Genomic DNA, 17,757 nt, shown 5'->3' with positions numbered 1-17,757 from the left:
AGACAAGGAAGAGAACTGGAATTTGTATGCAGGGTTCTGACTCCAGAACTAAAGATTTTCTGCCACTATGGAGAATGAATGCACCAGCCAGAAATCCAGACTGCTCCAGGAAGCAGCCCTATTGTAAAGGCTGTAATCTAAGCATCCCACACCTGCAAACTTTGGTTGGCTTAGGTAAATGAAAGGAAATATTCTTAAATAAGCAATAACAAAAGATTAGACATCTTTATATATCATTTTCATGAAATGTTAGGAGACACTTTCTCCCCTCCACCATCCAAGCTAAAGCAGGTCTGCACAGGCTTCTGAGAGTACACATTCATGGGATATTCTAGGATGTTTGGAAAGGGGACACACAGTGTTTCCCATTCACCACTCTGTAGGTCGGTGACTTTCCAAGTGAGGAGGTGAGAGTGTGATTCTGTTCCACTGGAGACATTTGGCAGTTGCTGGGGACATTTTGGGTATTACAACTAAGGAAGAGTTATGCCAATACCTAGTTGGTATGGGCCAATGCACAGCACAGCCTTGCGCAATAAGCATCACCGGGCCCATGTTGTCAGTAGTGATAATGACCAAAAAGGCATATCTTAGCACAGCTCCCTGTGATTCCAGAGAAAGGATTACTCCTGATGTAAGATGCTGGGTCCCTTGGGTTGAGTTGGGTTGGGTTGGGCAGGGCTTTGGGATAGGATCTCTCAGTATGTAGCTGAAGATGCTTGGCCTCAAACTTGAGATCCTCCTGCCTCAATCTCATGTGCTGCTTATAGTCATGTTCCACCATGATGGGCTTGCTCCCTGCATTCTCTGTAAATATGTTTAGAACCAGGAATCTCTCAGGAAATCAAGGAGACTCTGAAACTTGGCAGTCCTAGCAAAAATAGAGATTCCTTATTACTTGCCCTCCTTCCTGCTGAGTTCTACATTTAGAGTTGAAACTTTTGGCTGCCTGCTGCTTTGATCTTCACTAGATAATTAATCTTCAAATTTGTCCCAAATGGCTCTCTGCATCTTGGCCCCTTCATCACACAGTGATGGTTTAGACAATGACCTTCACACCTGGGGATCTGGCTCAGCAGCAGGATAAAGAGCGGCAAAGACAAGTCTGTGCCCCTGGAGGCAGTCCAGGCAAGAGGAATGCCTTCACCTCTTGCTTTCCTAAGTACCTAATTCAGCCAGTGAAGTATACCCTTCGGTTTTACTGATTCTCTCAGAAACCTTCAGAGGAGGGAAAAGGACGAGGCTGATTTGCAGCTGGAAGCAACAGTCTCTTTGAAAGTGAACGAAGTTTCACAGTGAAGTCACTAATTAGTGAGCTAAGATGTTTCCCCTTGGGCTGTGTGCTTACTTCATTGATCAGGCTGTCACTTTTAATTCTGAAAATAATTTTTATTTATAATTTGGGAATCTGTAATAAGGAACTTTACCTACATAATTTCATTCATTCATTCAACATTTATAAGACATGCTGTGCGTTTAAGCACTGCATTTCCAGCAAGGACTACAACTTTATCATTTAGATAAACTACTTTATGTCTCCAGGCCTTGTTGTCTTCATCTATTAAAAAGATCAAATAGTAGTGATTGTTTCCAGAACTCACTGAAAGAATTTATGCAAAGATTGAGTATATCTTGAGCACTCGAGAAACATTCATTGGCCCACTCCATGGAAAGAACTACAGCCTTCTACTGGGTGGAAAACAAAAGAAATCCTAACCTCAGTTTAGGCATTGAAGGAGACTTCCCTAGCATTTCTAGAAGACAGTCTCATAGCAGACTTCCTGGTCCTGTGACTCATATAATCTTTTTCCCCTTTTCCATGATGTTCCCTGAGCCTTAGATACAGGAGTTGTATTGACAATGTATCTATTGGAGCTGGACTCCTGGTCCATGGATCTCTGCATTGTGTCCAGTTGTGGTTTCCATGTAATGCTCTCCATTTTCTGTAAAGAGAAGCTTCTTTGATGAGGGATGAGAGCTACATTATCTGTGGATATAAGGATAATATTTAGAATAAAGTTGGGAATTCTGGTCAAGAAAGTGGTGGTAGTAGGTTCTCTTCCAAGAATCATGACCTCACTAGCCCAGGTAGCCGGCTAAGTTTCTAGTGCCAAACGTGATTTCCCTCCTGTTGAGTTTGCCTCCAGTCCAATTAGACAGCTGGTGGTACCACCAAGATAGGAGTACTGCTGTCGCACCTTTGGGAATATCTTACTATACTAGTCGGTGGTATGGCTTATACTTTTCACAGCTGGATAAGACTACTGCTTGTTTCCCTCTCTGGGCAGCTTGCATAGTACTTTCTGGTATTAGGGAAGCTAGACCACAGGAAGGAGGCTTCCAGGGTCTATCGATCATCTGAGTCCTGTGTCCTGCATATGGGATGCCCTCAGCAATAGGGACTTACCTTTGACCTCTGAGTGGCAGCCAAGGGAAACAGCGATAGCTTATATTGTTTTGGGGAGTCATTTGGACTACACTGACCAACAACTCAAATGGAGGTTTCTCATGGCTGATACTAGGGTTCTTGTCAGGTAGTCTGTGGCTCTTATGGGGAATATTGTCAGCCCAAATAGCATAACTCTGTTTAAGGGGTGTGTGTGTGTGTGTGTGTGTGTGTGTGTGTGTGTGTGTGTGTAGACTGAATATAATTTTAGGTAAATATAAAATAATGTAGTCCTTTGAGGCTTTATCAAACAACCTTGTGGTATTTGTCCCTCCTCTCTCCTTCTGTTATGACTTCCTCCAATTAAAGCCCCTCCTCACTTTCCCATTCCCCCTCCCCCCCTTCATATCACATATATCCTGCTATCCCCCTCTCAAGTCCCTACCCTGCCACCATGGTCCTTTTATAGTTTCCTGGCTTCTGAAGTTACTCTATGTTTTATACTCACACCTGAAGATATGGAGCTAGGAACTACAGATGAGAGAGAATGTGCTGTGTTTGTCTTTCTGGGTCTGAGTTACCTCACTCAACATGATCTTTTCTGAGAAATTCATGAGTTTATTTTCTTTACAAGTGAATAGTATTCCATAGTGTGCATATACCACATTTTCATTGTGAATTCATCCATTGTAGGACATGTAGGTTGTTTCATTTTCCTACTATTGTGACTAGAATGGCAGTGAGCAAAGCTAAGCAAGTATGCCCAAAGTAGGAAGTTGAGGACTTTGGCATATGCCAAGAAGTGGTGTAGTGGATTTATTTTCAGTTTTTTGAGGATTTTCCATACTGATTCTCAAGTGGTTATGCCAGTTTGCACTCCTACCAACAGTAAGTGAGGATTCCTCTTTTCCCACATCGTCAACAGCATCTTTTATCAGTTCTTTTGTTGATATTAGCCGTCCTGACTGAGGGGAAATAAAATCACAAATAGTTTTAATTTGCATTTTTCCTAATTATCAGAGTTGATGAACACTTGTTTGAGGTATTTTTTTTAGCCATTTTTATTTCTTCTATTGAAAATGCTCTGTTCAGACCCCTAGCCCACTTTTGAATTGGGTATTTGTTTCCTTGACTCTTTGTTTGTTGAGTTCTTTGTATACCTGGATATTAATCCCTATCAGATATATTCTTTAAAAAAGTTCTCTCCAGTCCTATCATAGGAGAGGACTGCCATGTTCATTTAGATGTGTAGCCTGCAAGTGTGGCCACAGAGACAGTGCCCCTTATATGATCATCCTGCCCTCTTTCTACAAACTCTAATGAACATGATTTGAAATCCTTTAATATTCTTCTAAAATATTTTAGGAACTACAAAGCATCCATAGCTGAATCTGTCATGATGTATCTATTAGTGCTCTTAGTGAACAGTTGTTTCCAGGTTTTACTCCTATTGACTTTTCAGCCAGTTAAGATTTCGTGATTATAATGAGGAAAGGATAGGAAATCTTTTTAATATTTATATTACTTTTAATTGTGTGGAGGGGAGCAGGGGCATCAGATCTCCTGGAATTACAAGTGTTTGTGAACTACTATGTAGATTCTGGGAACTGAACTCAAGAACAGAATGTACTGTAGACTAGTGGCTCACTGAGGAGGGGAGACACTAAGTAAAGAAGACAAGCGAAAGTGCTCATGGAGTCCAGACGACAGTACTAGTGAATGGTATTGCTGCAGAGAGTAAATCTCCTCCAGACATAAAATGGTTTGGTCACACCATTCAATTTTCAGATTCCATGAAGGAAGATGTCCAACTGGCTCAATATTGTCACTCATCTCAGGGACATCTGATTAGCTGTAACCAGGCGGAGCAGAATTGATATTTGCATATCAGCAAGGGTAGCTGCGATCATCTCACAGATAAATCTTTGCACGTATCTATTATCATTTCTTTGGAATAAATTATGAAATGTAGATTAGATCAAATGTAGATATTAACTGAGGAGTTTGAGAATTCGTTCTTGTAAACAGAAGGGAAATGTTTTATTGGCATCTTAGACCTTAGTCTAATCTGCCTATCCAGGTTCTTGAAACAACAATAGTTCAGAGACATTTTGCCATAACTAATTCACCAAACACATGTGTTTGGGGCAATTTTACAATAAAATTGTTATTTCTGTCTTTGGCTTTTTGGATTCAGACCAGACAGTATCACCTGTCTTATAAAAACCACAACTTTGAAAATGAAAGGCAAGGTAGAAAGGGTTGAGTTTGTACTAAAGCAATCAGTTTTCCTTCTCTAGCCCAGTCAGTAGCTCTGAGTGGTAACACTGGGTAGGAGAGAATTTCTTTTCCTCCAGAAAAGAGAGAACATTCAAAGCACACTTCTATCACATGACATTTTCTGGATCTGACTTATATCTCCCTCTCTGGAGAAACTGGAATAATAAGGTCCTTTCCCCCAGCGCATTGGCTCTAGCATCGGGCCACAGCCAGTGATAGATCAATGGTAGTATTCCATTTCTTCTTGGCTTTCCAAGGATAGCTGTCTAAATGAAGAGTAGCATCTGTGTCCATTCAGAGTTAGCTAAGTTTTTGTGACTTTGGATCACATAAGAGTCTCCATGAAGAGAAAGAAAAAAAAAAACTAATTTTGTTAGCCATGTCAGTCCATGTGTATCTATTTGCCAGAAGCAAAAAGCAGTGAGACCAAACAAGCAGTGGTACCTGAGGCAAGGTCTGTCTGCTCTCAGAACACCCCAACTCCTGACCCTGGAAAGGCATTGCTTCATTCCCATTCAACCTAGAAATCCTCCCATCAGCTTTAGGGAAATCTTAATTTGATAGTTCGTTCAATTAAAGATCATTTATTGAATACCAGTGTCTAGGCCCCTTGAAATATAAAGATAAGTGCTTCAAGGAGCTTTGATCCAACGATCCTTAACCTTCCCAACACACACATGCACACAAGTGTGTCAGGTATTTTTTTAGGACAACATAAAACATAACAATGTACATCAAGAATATTTTCATGAAGCTAAAAATAATCTTTCTAGAATAAAGATAGGAACAAGCAATGTTTATTAAATATTTTCATACATTGGATACTATGATGGATGCTTCTAGATACATTATCTCACTTAATTAATGCCTATGAGGACAAGTTTAGAAGCAATAAATAAGTTTCAGGACTTGAGTAATATTTATATATTTAACTTTAAGCAAATTATTTCTCTGCTTTTGTTTCCCTAAGCAAAATTCCTGAATTCCTCGGACATAAAAACAATGTTTCTTCTTCTGAATTTCCAAAGGAATACAAATGTTCCCTTCTCACCTGGTATTTTCTCTAGTTAGCCTCATTTTATGGAGAGATGTCTATATGTGTTTTTGCCTTTAAGTCTCTCGAGGATGGGAAGATGTCTTGTTCTCTTTTCAACTCCTAGGGTGGATGGATAAAATGCTTGTGCACCACTGATATCCACTCGTAAAATGCTAGGCTTGGTAGATAGCATGCTTGTGCACTGGTGATACACACTTAGAAGGTGCTCATAGCACCGAAGAATCCATTAATGTGCCCACAGCTTTCACTGGGTTTGTCAGAGCCTAGCTCCACATTCCAACTCCCTTCCTCCTCCTTTGTCTCTGATAGATCAGTAGTCTCAGGGGCAGACAATTAAACAAGCTGGTTGGTCCACAAGCCCAATCCCTGTTCATATCTCCACAAGCAATGTCCTCTTGTCACCTTTTTGTCTATTGGCACACACAGTTCAAAGTCGTGATCCACCAGGCCCCTAGGTCTACAGCCAGACCTCAAGTTTCAGCTCATACGGATCCAGACAAAATGTTAGAGATGATCTGGGCAGATTACTAGGGTCCTGTTTATTCATCACATGGTCTAGAAAGTGCTGACTTTTAAGGACCCTTAAGGATGGGGCATGTGCTCTGTGGATTTTTGCCTCATGAAGAGGAGGGCAGAGCCTGTCCCTCTAAAGTAAGGGTCCCTTTGTCTGGTTCTAAATTTTTATAGCTACTAAGCTTGAGAAATAGTGAATGCATAAATATAAACCCTGCAAAAACATGCAGTGGATTCATCTGCATAAAAAAAACTGTCAAAAAGAAACCAAAACTAAACCATAGCGGCATATATCTTTAGTCATTACCACTTTCTTGTTGACCTTGTTTCTTATGGATATGTCGTTACCTCTTTGTCCCTGGTAAAATTTGGCATCCCCAAGCTTTGTTGGGTCATGGGTGGGTTAGAAAGAGATGGCATTAAGCATAGAAGGGAAACACTGCTATTGTTGCCGAGCAACCAGTTTCCATCCCATCTTCCAGAGTATAAGATCTGAACATTTCAAAGCCATGAGTCCTCCTCTGTACCTATTGTATGTGCCCAGCCAGTCATCCAGTCCTATCATTATTATTTATGTCCTAAATATTTCTCCTCTCTAATACAACCTCCTTAACCAAACTGTGATCACCACTCTTGTAAATTAACTTCTTAGTGGTTTTTTTTCACAACTATGAAAGCCAAATTGATAAATATAAACTAAATAATGTCACTATCTCAGCTTCACTCCATAAGAACTTCCCATTTATTTTAAGGTGACTTCTAAAACCCTTAGGATCTTTGAACTGGCTCTGCCATCCTCATTTGGGTCCACCCTTTCCTTGGTGTGCAAGGCCAGTTGAGGCTGGATCGGTCTGTATTCAGGCTCTAAACACACTGAATCCCTTCCTGTCCTTAAAGATGCTCTCTCACACTCAAAACACCTTCTGTTCTTGCCCCCTCACTTCCTCAAACCTTAACTGCCACTCTGTGGGTGATTTCACTACTGCTACAGGTTATATCAGACCCTTTGCTACAGGACCTCATTGACTTCTATTCTCTTCTTGCATTTCCATCAAAACTATGGCCACTAATTAATTGCCCAACTCATTGGATTAAGGACTTTCATAATAGACTCTAAGCTTCAACCAAAACCCAAGGTACTGATCCAGAGCCTTAAATACAGTGAGTATTCCACAGTTAAATTTCAGCACCTCCCATAAGCACTGGATGGTAGGAATTGGTTTGGTAGTTTCAGACCTCAAGGACCATGCAGCTCAGCAGTTAATCTAGTAAATTCTACAATCTTCTGTCAGTTTCTCTTTTCCTATTTGTTTTGGTTCAACTCACTCCATACACTTCCTTGTCTGCCTTTCAGACAACAATTGACTTTTTGACAAATACTGAATGAAAAGGGAAGATTTAAAGCCCCTGTCATTTTACTGTCACCTGCTATTAGTTTTCCCTCTCCAACTAATAAATGGACACTATTTCTCTTCAACTTCTCATGCCTGATACATTTAAAGAATGTCTGTGTCTTTCTTTGTCCCTTGGAAGCTGTAATGCATTCCTTCCTTTGGAAATTGCTCACTGTTGACATAAAAGGTCATAGAATTTTCTTTTCCCATTAGTGACTCTTACTGTCTGAAAATTTCTGCAGTGTTCTTTCATCCAATGTCTTTGTAGTTATTGTTGTTATAAATATATGGATTACTGTTTATTCTCTTTGAGATATAGATATATTCTACTTTTTCATGTTATTCCCTTAAAAATTATCTAGAGTCATTACTTGTATGCATTTATTGTGGTGTAGAAATAGGATATATTCATCTTTTAAAAAGAGAGAAGGGAGGTGAGCGGGGATGAAACGAGGGGGGGGAGACACATTTGGTTCTGTGAAAAAGTGGTTTTCACAAGGGAACGATACGGGCAGAGAGGTGAAAAGGAAGGGGAGGGGGGAGAGAGAGTGGGTGTTTCCTTTTTTACGAGGCAGGCTAGATGGGGAAAAAGGAAAATCAAGAATGAAAGAAAGGACAGTCTGAAAATGGCCCATGATGAAAGTGCCTACCCTCAGCTGACATGCCTGTTACAGTCCTCCATTCTCCCAAGAGAGGAGATGATAGACTAAGAGACAATCGCTGTAACTCATCCCAGGGCAGCAAAACAATCCAGAGATGGCCGCCTCTAGGCCAGTCCGTGATATTATCTGATAACAAACCAGTCATGAGATTTTATTTGTTGTGTTTTGTATATTATTTACCACATACAAACATTATACCTACATGCTACTTTTAGGAGAAAACAACACCAACAGTAATTAGGAGTCCACCTTCCAACCAGAACTGAAACAGCAGTAGTCCATCAGCCTGAGTCACACTCCACCCTCCTGTCCCCTGGTTCTTCCCATCCTACCCAAGAGAACCACTCTGGGTCTCAGCCCATTGCATGAGTACACATGTAGTAATGCCATCTTATCACACATGTATACATATCTTTAAACTGTGAGCTTGTGATTAACTGATACTTTTAAAAGTAAAACGCAAATAATAGCCTTCAATGTGTGAGAAATCCATAGCTATTACCTAGGTCACACACTTTCCCAGGACACATTGCCCTTGAATTGGGCTGGGAAGGAAAACGAAGGCTTTTGCAGTGATGAGCTCTTTTGGAAGTAAAGAGATCCTTCACAAATAGAACATCAAATGGATAGACAAGGAGAAAGGAATCTAGAGGCACTTTGAAAGTGCCTTCTCTACAAATGGAAAATCAATGAATCTGCCAACAGAGCAAGTTTGAGGCTTAACACTGAATTCTCTTTATTGCTATGCTTACTACCAAATCATTACTAGTACATTCTGAAAAATATTTTCTGATTTCATGCTCTGAGCTTAAAAAGTTTCCATGTTTTTCCCAATGAATATTTTTATTATAAAAGATAGAAATACTCTAATCAAAAAAAATTATGTAATTGTGAATAACTTCATCTTCAGAGCAGAGAGAAATATGTATGTATATAGATAGATAGATAGATAGATAGATAGATAGATAGACAGATAGATATAGAGAGAGCCCCTGCCCAGTTGTTTATTAGTCCTTGTCATATTTATGTATTAAAAAAATTTAATATCATAAAATATAAATCTCTTCTTTTGAGCTATAAATTTATTATAATTCCAAAGCCTCAGCAGGTTTTGTTTAAGTATTGGGTATCTAATCCTAAAGTCTCTGTCTGAGCAAAGTCCCACTATGAACAAAGCTAGTCCTGAAGAACAGGATAGGAAGACTCTCTCTACCAGGTCCCAAGCTAGAATATAGAACAGTGGTCATTAAGACAATATAGGAGGAGTGCAGGACAGAAAATGGAGCAGAATAGGGAGCCCAGAGAAGCAGGCCCAGGAATATATAGAACTTTAATATGGGACACAAGGGGCGTTAAAAATGATGAATAGATAGACTAAAGTCGGACTTGGTGTCATATGCCTGTAATCACAGCACTTAGGGAGCATTGAAGAAGATACATAAGATGACCCTATCTCAATAGTAAGCAAAAAGAATGAAGAGCCTAATGAAAAATTATGCTGACATAATTGACTTTTCTTATTAAAAAATGGAAATAGATGCTTACCCAGTATCATACCCCAGACAAATTCTAGGTTGATTAAAAACTTACTCCTAAAAGAAAAAATTAAAAGTTTCAAATGAACCTATATAGTATCTTTATATAAATTAAATATCACCTGGAAAGGGTTACATATTTTGTGCCCACTAGACTGGCAAACGTTTTTTAAGAGAATCTGAAAATACCTGGCCCTAGTAAGCATACAGCTATTGCTAAAAAGAATATTAGTTGCAACAACAGATGCCACTTTAGAAAATAGGCATGGCATTGTAGAAGTGAATATCAATAGACCTGTGTAAGGCACAGTGATCTCACTATCAGATAGGCACTCTAGAACTCCTCAGACTTCAGTGGTTATCAGAATTTCTAGAGTGCCACAATTTTGGAGCCTAGCTCTGACGAGACTAATGTATCAGAAGTCAGAGAAATCTCTAAGTTTGTGCTTTGACGTTCACACATAGAAGACTGATACTCCCACCACAGTTGGAGTAATGCTCTCAAATGTTCCTTTTACCTGTGTGTTAGGTAGAACCACATTGCATATAGTAGAAAATTCTGGACACAACTTAATATTCATCAGCAAAATCATCAGTGTTCACACAATGAACTAATATGCAACATTGACGATGAATATGCTGTTAGTGCACTTAACAATCTTAAGACAAAAAGTTAAGTGAGAAAAGAAAAGTACATACAGCATGATACCAATTTTGTAAGCTAACATCAACTCTGACATGTATGTGAACTTATTATATGATGTAGATGAACTAAGGAGTAAGATACTCATTATATGATTCTATAATAACTATTATATTCTTAAAAATCAAGTTGGTGCCATATATCAAATGATTTTCAATAAAGAAAAATATTGTTATATTTTCTATAGAATCCTTGAAATTCTCCATTTCAAACCAGTCATAAAAATTATAAGAACAATCTACAGATTTGACAAGAATGCTAGTACCCTGTACAATTAAACTCATAGGCATGTCCAGCCTTTTGACATTGCAACACAACATTGTCATCTACAGAGTTCACACAAAACAGTCTCATAGTGTGTTACACAAACCTACAGTTTTGATTCCGACCATGTTCATAGCTACCCTGGGATGCATGTGACCTGTGGACCACAGATTGAACACATCAGAAAATTTTCTTGCTAATACAAAAGGATGAGCTACCAGGGAATCTGAGAATATGGCATCATGGGTAACAAGAACATGTTTCCCTGCCTAAGTAGCAAGTATACCAGCAGAATCTGACTGAGGTGAACGATCTTGGCACTCTGAACACTTACAGATTCAAGCAGAAGTCTTGAGTGCTAAAGCTCAGCTAATTTTGTTCAATTTCAGCTCTCAGTTCAGTAGTGACTAACATCTCTCCCCCCTCCGCCCTATAGTAGGCTGCTGTACACATGTACTGGAACTGCTTACAAATCAGCTTACAAGAGCTAAAATGAACTAGGAAGGTCCTGTCATGAGAATATCAGCGAACTATGACCTGATGGGCTGGTTACTCCTGATCACAGGTGTGGAGGCCCACAAAGGTTTTCTAGTGAGATCTGAACTTGCTTTACCCAGTAGAGCTGCATTAGAGGAGTGCTTGACCACTTGCGTGGTTTCCAGGTGATTGGAAGGGTTTGCACTTGGCTGTGCTAGGGGGAGGTCTTTTGCTCCCCCCACCCCCGCATTCCTATTAATAGCCCTTTGGAAGAGACAGAAGAGGCCAGTGGATAAGGATCCAGGCCCTCCCGAGCTATCCTGTGTTTCTACCTGTCTCTCTCCCATCTATATATCTATCTAAATATTTCTCACTTCTCCCTCCTCAAGAGTACCCTGGGGTAAAAGTGGGAGCACACACCACACACAGGAACAAAGAATCAAGCCCCTATTGTCCCATTGTTGCAGGCCTCTCCCTCCCAGCTGAGATGACTACTGGCGATTTAAAGGCCAGGACCTTTTAATTTATGTCCTTCATCTTCTTTTCCCATTTTTGGGAGCCACATAGTAAATACATAAACATTTAAAAGTAACAAGATACAACACATGACCAGGGAAAGGCTGAGTGTGGAGTGGTGGGGGAGGCGGGGGGGGGGGTGCTAACAAAAACCACAAGTTTACATACATATACAATGGTCCTTGGCACAGACACAGCCTCAAACAACCTAAACAACAAAAACTAGCAAAGTGTAATGAGAAGGAGAAAATGTAATTTCTAGAAGTTGCCACATTGTTAGATTCAAATGCTAAGTTTGAAACAAAAATCACAAGGCGTAAAAGAAGCAGTGAAGTATGATGTATCTAAAAAACAGAAACTGTCCCTGAAGATGACCTGATGGCAGATCTACTAAAAGTTCTGTCTTAAAGCACCTGGAAGATGATCTTGAGAAAGTGAAGAACCAGATAGGTGAACAAAATAGAAGGATCAATGAATAGCAAGACTAAAAGAAGAGCAGGAAGAAATTCTGGAGCTAACAAGCACAATAACTGAAATGATACATTAGGTGAGGAGATTCAAAGGCAGATCTGAGTAAGCAAATGAAACCAGGCAGCCTAAAGATCTGATGTTGGAAATAACCAATGGAGAGGAACATAAAGAAAATCAGATTGAAGATTAATAGAAACCAAATACTACTCATTGTGAGAGTTCCAGAAGAAGGAGAGAGAGAAATGAGCTAAGAAAATATTCAATAAAATAATGACTACAAACTGCCTAAATTTGATGAAAGACATGAATACAAAACTTCAAGAACATATATTAAGTCAAAAAAATGAACTTATATGCTAATCAAACTTTTGAAAGCCAAATAAGAATATTGAAAGCAATAGAGGGAAACAAGGTATTATGTAGTAGACATTGCTCAGCACGATTACCAGCAGACTTCTCATCAGAACCTTTGAGGTCCAGAAGTTAGTGGGAGAATGTATTCAGAGCATGAAAAGAAAAGGGAATCCCCTCAATGAAGAACCCCATATTCATGAAAACTTTCTTTCAAAAGTGAAAGAAAATTATGACATTTCCAGGTAATGAAAAGCTGAGGGCATTTTTGTCAATAAGTCTACCCCATAAGACATGCTCAAGGAGTCAAACAGCTTGGACTGAAAGCAGACCAGACAAGAAATGGAAGTCGTAGGGATGAATTCATGCTAGCAGAGATAAAAATTATTGTAACAACAATTTGTAACTCTGCTTTTTGTTTTTATATGATTTAAGAGACTAAGATATTTTAATACTGATTAAAATATGCATTTTTGTAATTTGGATTGTTAACCTAAATTTTGTTACATAATTGAAGATACTTGTGTGTTTTTATAAAAAAAAAAAAAACTCATTGGTATGTCTTAGGCATATGGCATATAAAAAATGTAATTTTGTGACATTTGCTACTGAGATGAGGTCTGATAAGTAAAAAAATAGAATTTTTACATGTTGTTAAAGTTAAGCTAGTATAAGTACAAATTAGTGTTTCATTAGGATGTTAAATGTAATCCCAGTGGTATTATAAAAGTCAGTAAGAAAGGAATTTAATTTTCTTTTGCTATGAAAGAAAAATTAGCCAAACACAAAGGAAACTAGTAATGTAAGAAATTAGGGGCAAAAAGCTATAAGATAGATAGAAAACAAACAGCAAAATGACAGAAGTATGTCCACTCCTATCAATAATTGCTTTGTATATAAGTAAATTAAACTCTGAAGTTAAAAAAATAAGTTGACAAAAAGGATTTTATAAAATAAGCATGCAGTCCAATTGTATGCTGTCTATAAGAGAATCACTTTAGATATAAAGGTACGAACAGATTGAAAGGCTGTAAAAAGATAAATCTATTCAAGTATAACCAAGCATAGTAGAGGTGGCGATACTAATAACAGATAAAATTGACCTTGCATTATAAAAAGCTTACAAGGTACAAAGGAAATACAATTTTTCATACATCAAGATTTAACTATTATAAACATCCACACACTTGACAACATACCATAGAAGTATGAGGAGAAACAGACAAGTCAACAGTTACAGCAGAAGACTTGGTGATGGAGAGGGCTTCCAAAGAGAAGGCCCAAAACCACAGTAAATAACCAGGTCAAATAGAATTCTACCCAACAGCAGCAGACACATTATTCTCATTACACCTGGGACATTTTTCAAGATAGACCACATGTGAGTCCACAAATTAAATCAAAGATGATATATTCATAGGATGGAACATTATTAAACCTTAGAACAAATAGAAATTCCAATATGCACAACATGGATGAGCCTTGTGAGGATTATGCTAAATAAAATAAGCCAGTCATCCAAAGAAAAATACTTAGATGCGATGCACAAAAAGCACAGCAGTGGTCACAGGAGACTGAGGGGAAGGGTAAAGTTTGATGGGTCCAGCTTTCGGTTTAATGGCATGGAAAGCATTGTAGAGACAGATAGTGGCATTGGTCATATAACATTATGAATGTATTTAACTGCTGAGTTGTGTATTTCTAACTGGTTGAGATGCACGTTTTTATGTGGGTGCCACAATAAGAAAATGAGCTTCATCATCTTTTATCATCCATCATAAACTCCTCTGAGCCTCAGCCAGTGTCTTCAAAGTCTTAGAGATGGTGTGACCTTTAACTCCCCCACAACACAAAAGACTGCTCCACATCAGTAAGTCTTGGTGTGAGTTTAAACTTAAATTAATTTATCATTTAATAATGATAAAGAGTACTTAGGCTGATCTTTCTGAAGTGTGTTTGTCTTTACATAAATTTTGAGATTAAACTTAATATTATTCCTAAATGTTAATTGTTTTGCTACAGATATGCCTAACCTTGTTGGAAATTGCCATGACACAAAGACCATAGACATGCCTAAATGCAAAATTGAGAGCAAACCTATTTAGCTTTTTCAGATTTTCTAAATAAAAAGCCAAGTGTTTGTGATAAAACATTGGAATGAAATGATCTTTAAAAGGGAACAAATTGGGTTGGAATCAGAGAAATGGGTGTGTTGTGCTCTGGCCTTTCTTTTCTTCTAAATGCTCCAAGAATGTAAGAGTCATAAGTTAAATTGTAGTCACTCTCCACACTAACAAAAGGCTCACTTCCAGATTCTATGTCCACAGAATGTTTGCTTGTAAGCTTCCTTATACAGTGTGACTTCATATGTCTCAGAGTGAGTAAAGTATGTTGGAGGAAAACATACCCCTATTTTCTTTTGGGGGCTACCAGTTTTGTGAGCTCACATGTACCTTTGAGCTTTCTGAGCCCATCTCAGATCTATAAAATAAAACATCTCCAGCAAGAGAGAGTATATCATACCAAGCTATTAGTAGCCAACTTAAAGTTTATTAAACTTTTATTATTTTTAAACATATTATAAGTCAGATAGGAAACAATGGAATTCCTATTGGAACATGATAGACATGAATAAAACACATAAAAATTACAATCAAGTAAGAGCAAATTTAAGCAATGACATCTTCTATCCCATCTAGTTAAAAGTTGTCAAATATTTGCATTTTAAGTACTAGGAGACTTTATTTAATAGCCATCCTAAGTCCATTTAAAATAATTCAGTTAAACAGTTGGACAGCGCTTAAAGCCTGATGTCAGAGCAGATGTGGGACTATGCTGTTGACAAAGTTTCTTTGAGAAGTGTGTTCTGATTTATAAAATTCACCAGACATTTTTAGGCCACTGATGTTATAGATAATCACACAGTTTAAACACACACACACACACACACACACACACACACACACACACACACACACACGAAACTTCTGTCTGGAAAGATGAACACAGTGAAGACACACTTGATGTCTTTAACACTAGAGAGTACGCCCTGAATTCCAGGATTTATAGTGGTGCTTTACATGGGTGAGTTATAAATACTGAGTTCACAAAGCAATAGTCCATGTTAGGAGTTTATATAATACAAATGTCAGTTTTATATTGTATCAAGTACAAATACAACTTGTATTTGGTTGTATTGTTGTAAAACAGCAAATACAATCAAAATTAAGATGGTGGTAGGCAGACTTTTGTACCCTCAGACACATGTGTTGGCTATAGAATGGGTATTTATTAATTGGTTATACATTCTTTTCAGTTTACGAGCATTCTTTTTATTGTAGAATATTGAAAATGACCAGGAATTAGAGTTGTGTGCAAACTTTATTCTGTTTTTCTTTCTGGCTCCGGAATGGAGACCTCAGCCTGGGCTCCTGCTGGAGAACCTTCATCTCCCTCCCTCTTCATCCTCAGTGACAATCTTTGGAGAATGATATTTTAGGTTCTCATATGGATGACAATTCTAAGGATTACAAGTTTCCCATTCATTCTGTAGCTTCACAGAAACCACAAACCAGCATGAGAGCGCAGCCAAAGTGGAGTTGGAGATGTGAGTCCCCCACCCCAACTGCTTCTTTCATTTGTGAGAAGCTTGGTTCATTATTCGTACACAGCTCTGAGTCTACTCCACTTCACCCTCGCCACTTAGGGAGCGAAAAGGTTGTGTGGCACGTGCTGTCTTCATTATCAGGGTAGCCAGCTCCCCATGAGGGTAACCATACTGTCCTCCTGGCAGGAAGTAGTTTCCGCCCTGTGTTTTGTCCTGTTTACTCAGCATACCTAGCTATGAGTCGTCTCCCTGACTCACCGCCTCTCCATTCTCCACAGGACTACTGGCTCTCTCTCCTTTACAAGCGTCTGATTGGCCCCAAAGTCCTGGCAGTGCATGTAGCTGGGCTCCAGCGGAAGCCACGACCAGGAAGAGTCATCCGAGACAAACTAAGGATCTATGCTCACTGCACAAACCACCACAAGTAAGTCTTCCCAAACCAACAGGGGAAGAGGACGGCCACCCAGGGGGCTGCAGCCCCTCTTAGCGTGCCATGCCCCTGGAGCCGTTCAGAGTTCACCTGTGTTCATGGATCGCGATTGAAAACTGTCTTTGTGGTCACCATTCTCTGCAGGTTGCAACGGACGCCTGATAGCTTTTTTGGTCAAATAAGCCTTTCTTCTCATACAGGATTTACTCAGCAAGGGTTTGGAAAATGCATCTATTTGTTCATTCTCTTACTCATGCAACAAATTTTTATTGGGCACTCTATCTGTGCCAGTTGATGCAATGCCCACAAACATTTGGTATGTGTCTAAGCCTGAGCCAGGACAAGAGGCTGAGTGTGATCCTCTGACCCACCACAGAGCTTAAGAAAATACATGGCCGTGTCTGCCATATAAGAGACCTGGCCCAGACTAGTTCCCACTAGGTCTCGGGAACTAAACGAGTACCCAATGGGAAACATGCTAACTTCCAGGACATTTCCCACAGTTCAGAAATCTCAGCTACTTTAAGTGTTAAAGCGCTGTGATATGGAGACCTCCTTTTGAGGGAAAGAGACTCTGCAAGCGTAATAACCCACTGGTGCTATGAGCTGAGCCTTCTCTTTTTGGCACTGGGTATCATCCGAGTTTTCTTTAAAACAGGTAAGTTAATTATTAGCAAAGTTTGGCAGGGTTTTGTTTTGTTTTAATTTAAAACCTGAAGAACATAAGGGGATATTTTCAAACTGTATCTAAAGCAAAGACTATCTGGTCAACTATGTCTTCCATCACTTCCTGTTTAAGGCAGAGGAGGTTACCCTGGAAAAGAGAATTCTTTCTCTTACTCCAGAGCAAACCTGGGGGGAGGGACTGCCTCCTGCCTCCTGTCAGACCTTCCATCCGGGGCCTATCAGGGCTGATCAAGGGGAGGGAAGCATAGAGAGCTGCCCTGGTCAGATTACACCAGATGCTCCTTCTCTGTCCTTGACTAGACAGAAGCCAAGCCTGTTAGTTCCTCGTGATAAAATGCTTTCAAAGACTCACTCTGAGCAGAGGTGGGCGCCAGGGGCCAGTTGTCTTGCCTGTAGATACAAGTGCCTATTGTAGGGGAGGGGA

The 17,757-nt window shown here is 39.3% G+C and overlaps 1 protein-coding gene across 1 annotated transcript in view; it reads left to right on the top strand.

The window, feature by feature from the left end:
- Hpse2 (heparanase 2 (inactive)) overlaps positions 1–17,757 on the top strand; it is a 225,117-nt gene that overhangs the window by 180,835 nt on the left and 26,525 nt on the right. Inside the window, exon 8 of the mRNA XM_028888799.2 lies at positions 16,495–16,640. Coding sequence (XP_028744632.1) covers positions 16,495–16,640 — 146 coding nt within the window. The remainder of the gene's footprint in view (positions 1–16,494; positions 16,641–17,757) is intronic.

The sequence above is a fragment of the Peromyscus leucopus genome, chromosome 1, assembly GCF_004664715.2.
Source record: "Peromyscus leucopus breed LL Stock chromosome 1, UCI_PerLeu_2.1, whole genome shotgun sequence".
Taxonomy (NCBI): domain Eukaryota; kingdom Metazoa; phylum Chordata; class Mammalia; order Rodentia; family Cricetidae; genus Peromyscus; species Peromyscus leucopus.
Note: the sequence above shows the minus strand (reverse complement) of the source record. Positions and strands in the feature narration are given on the sequence as shown.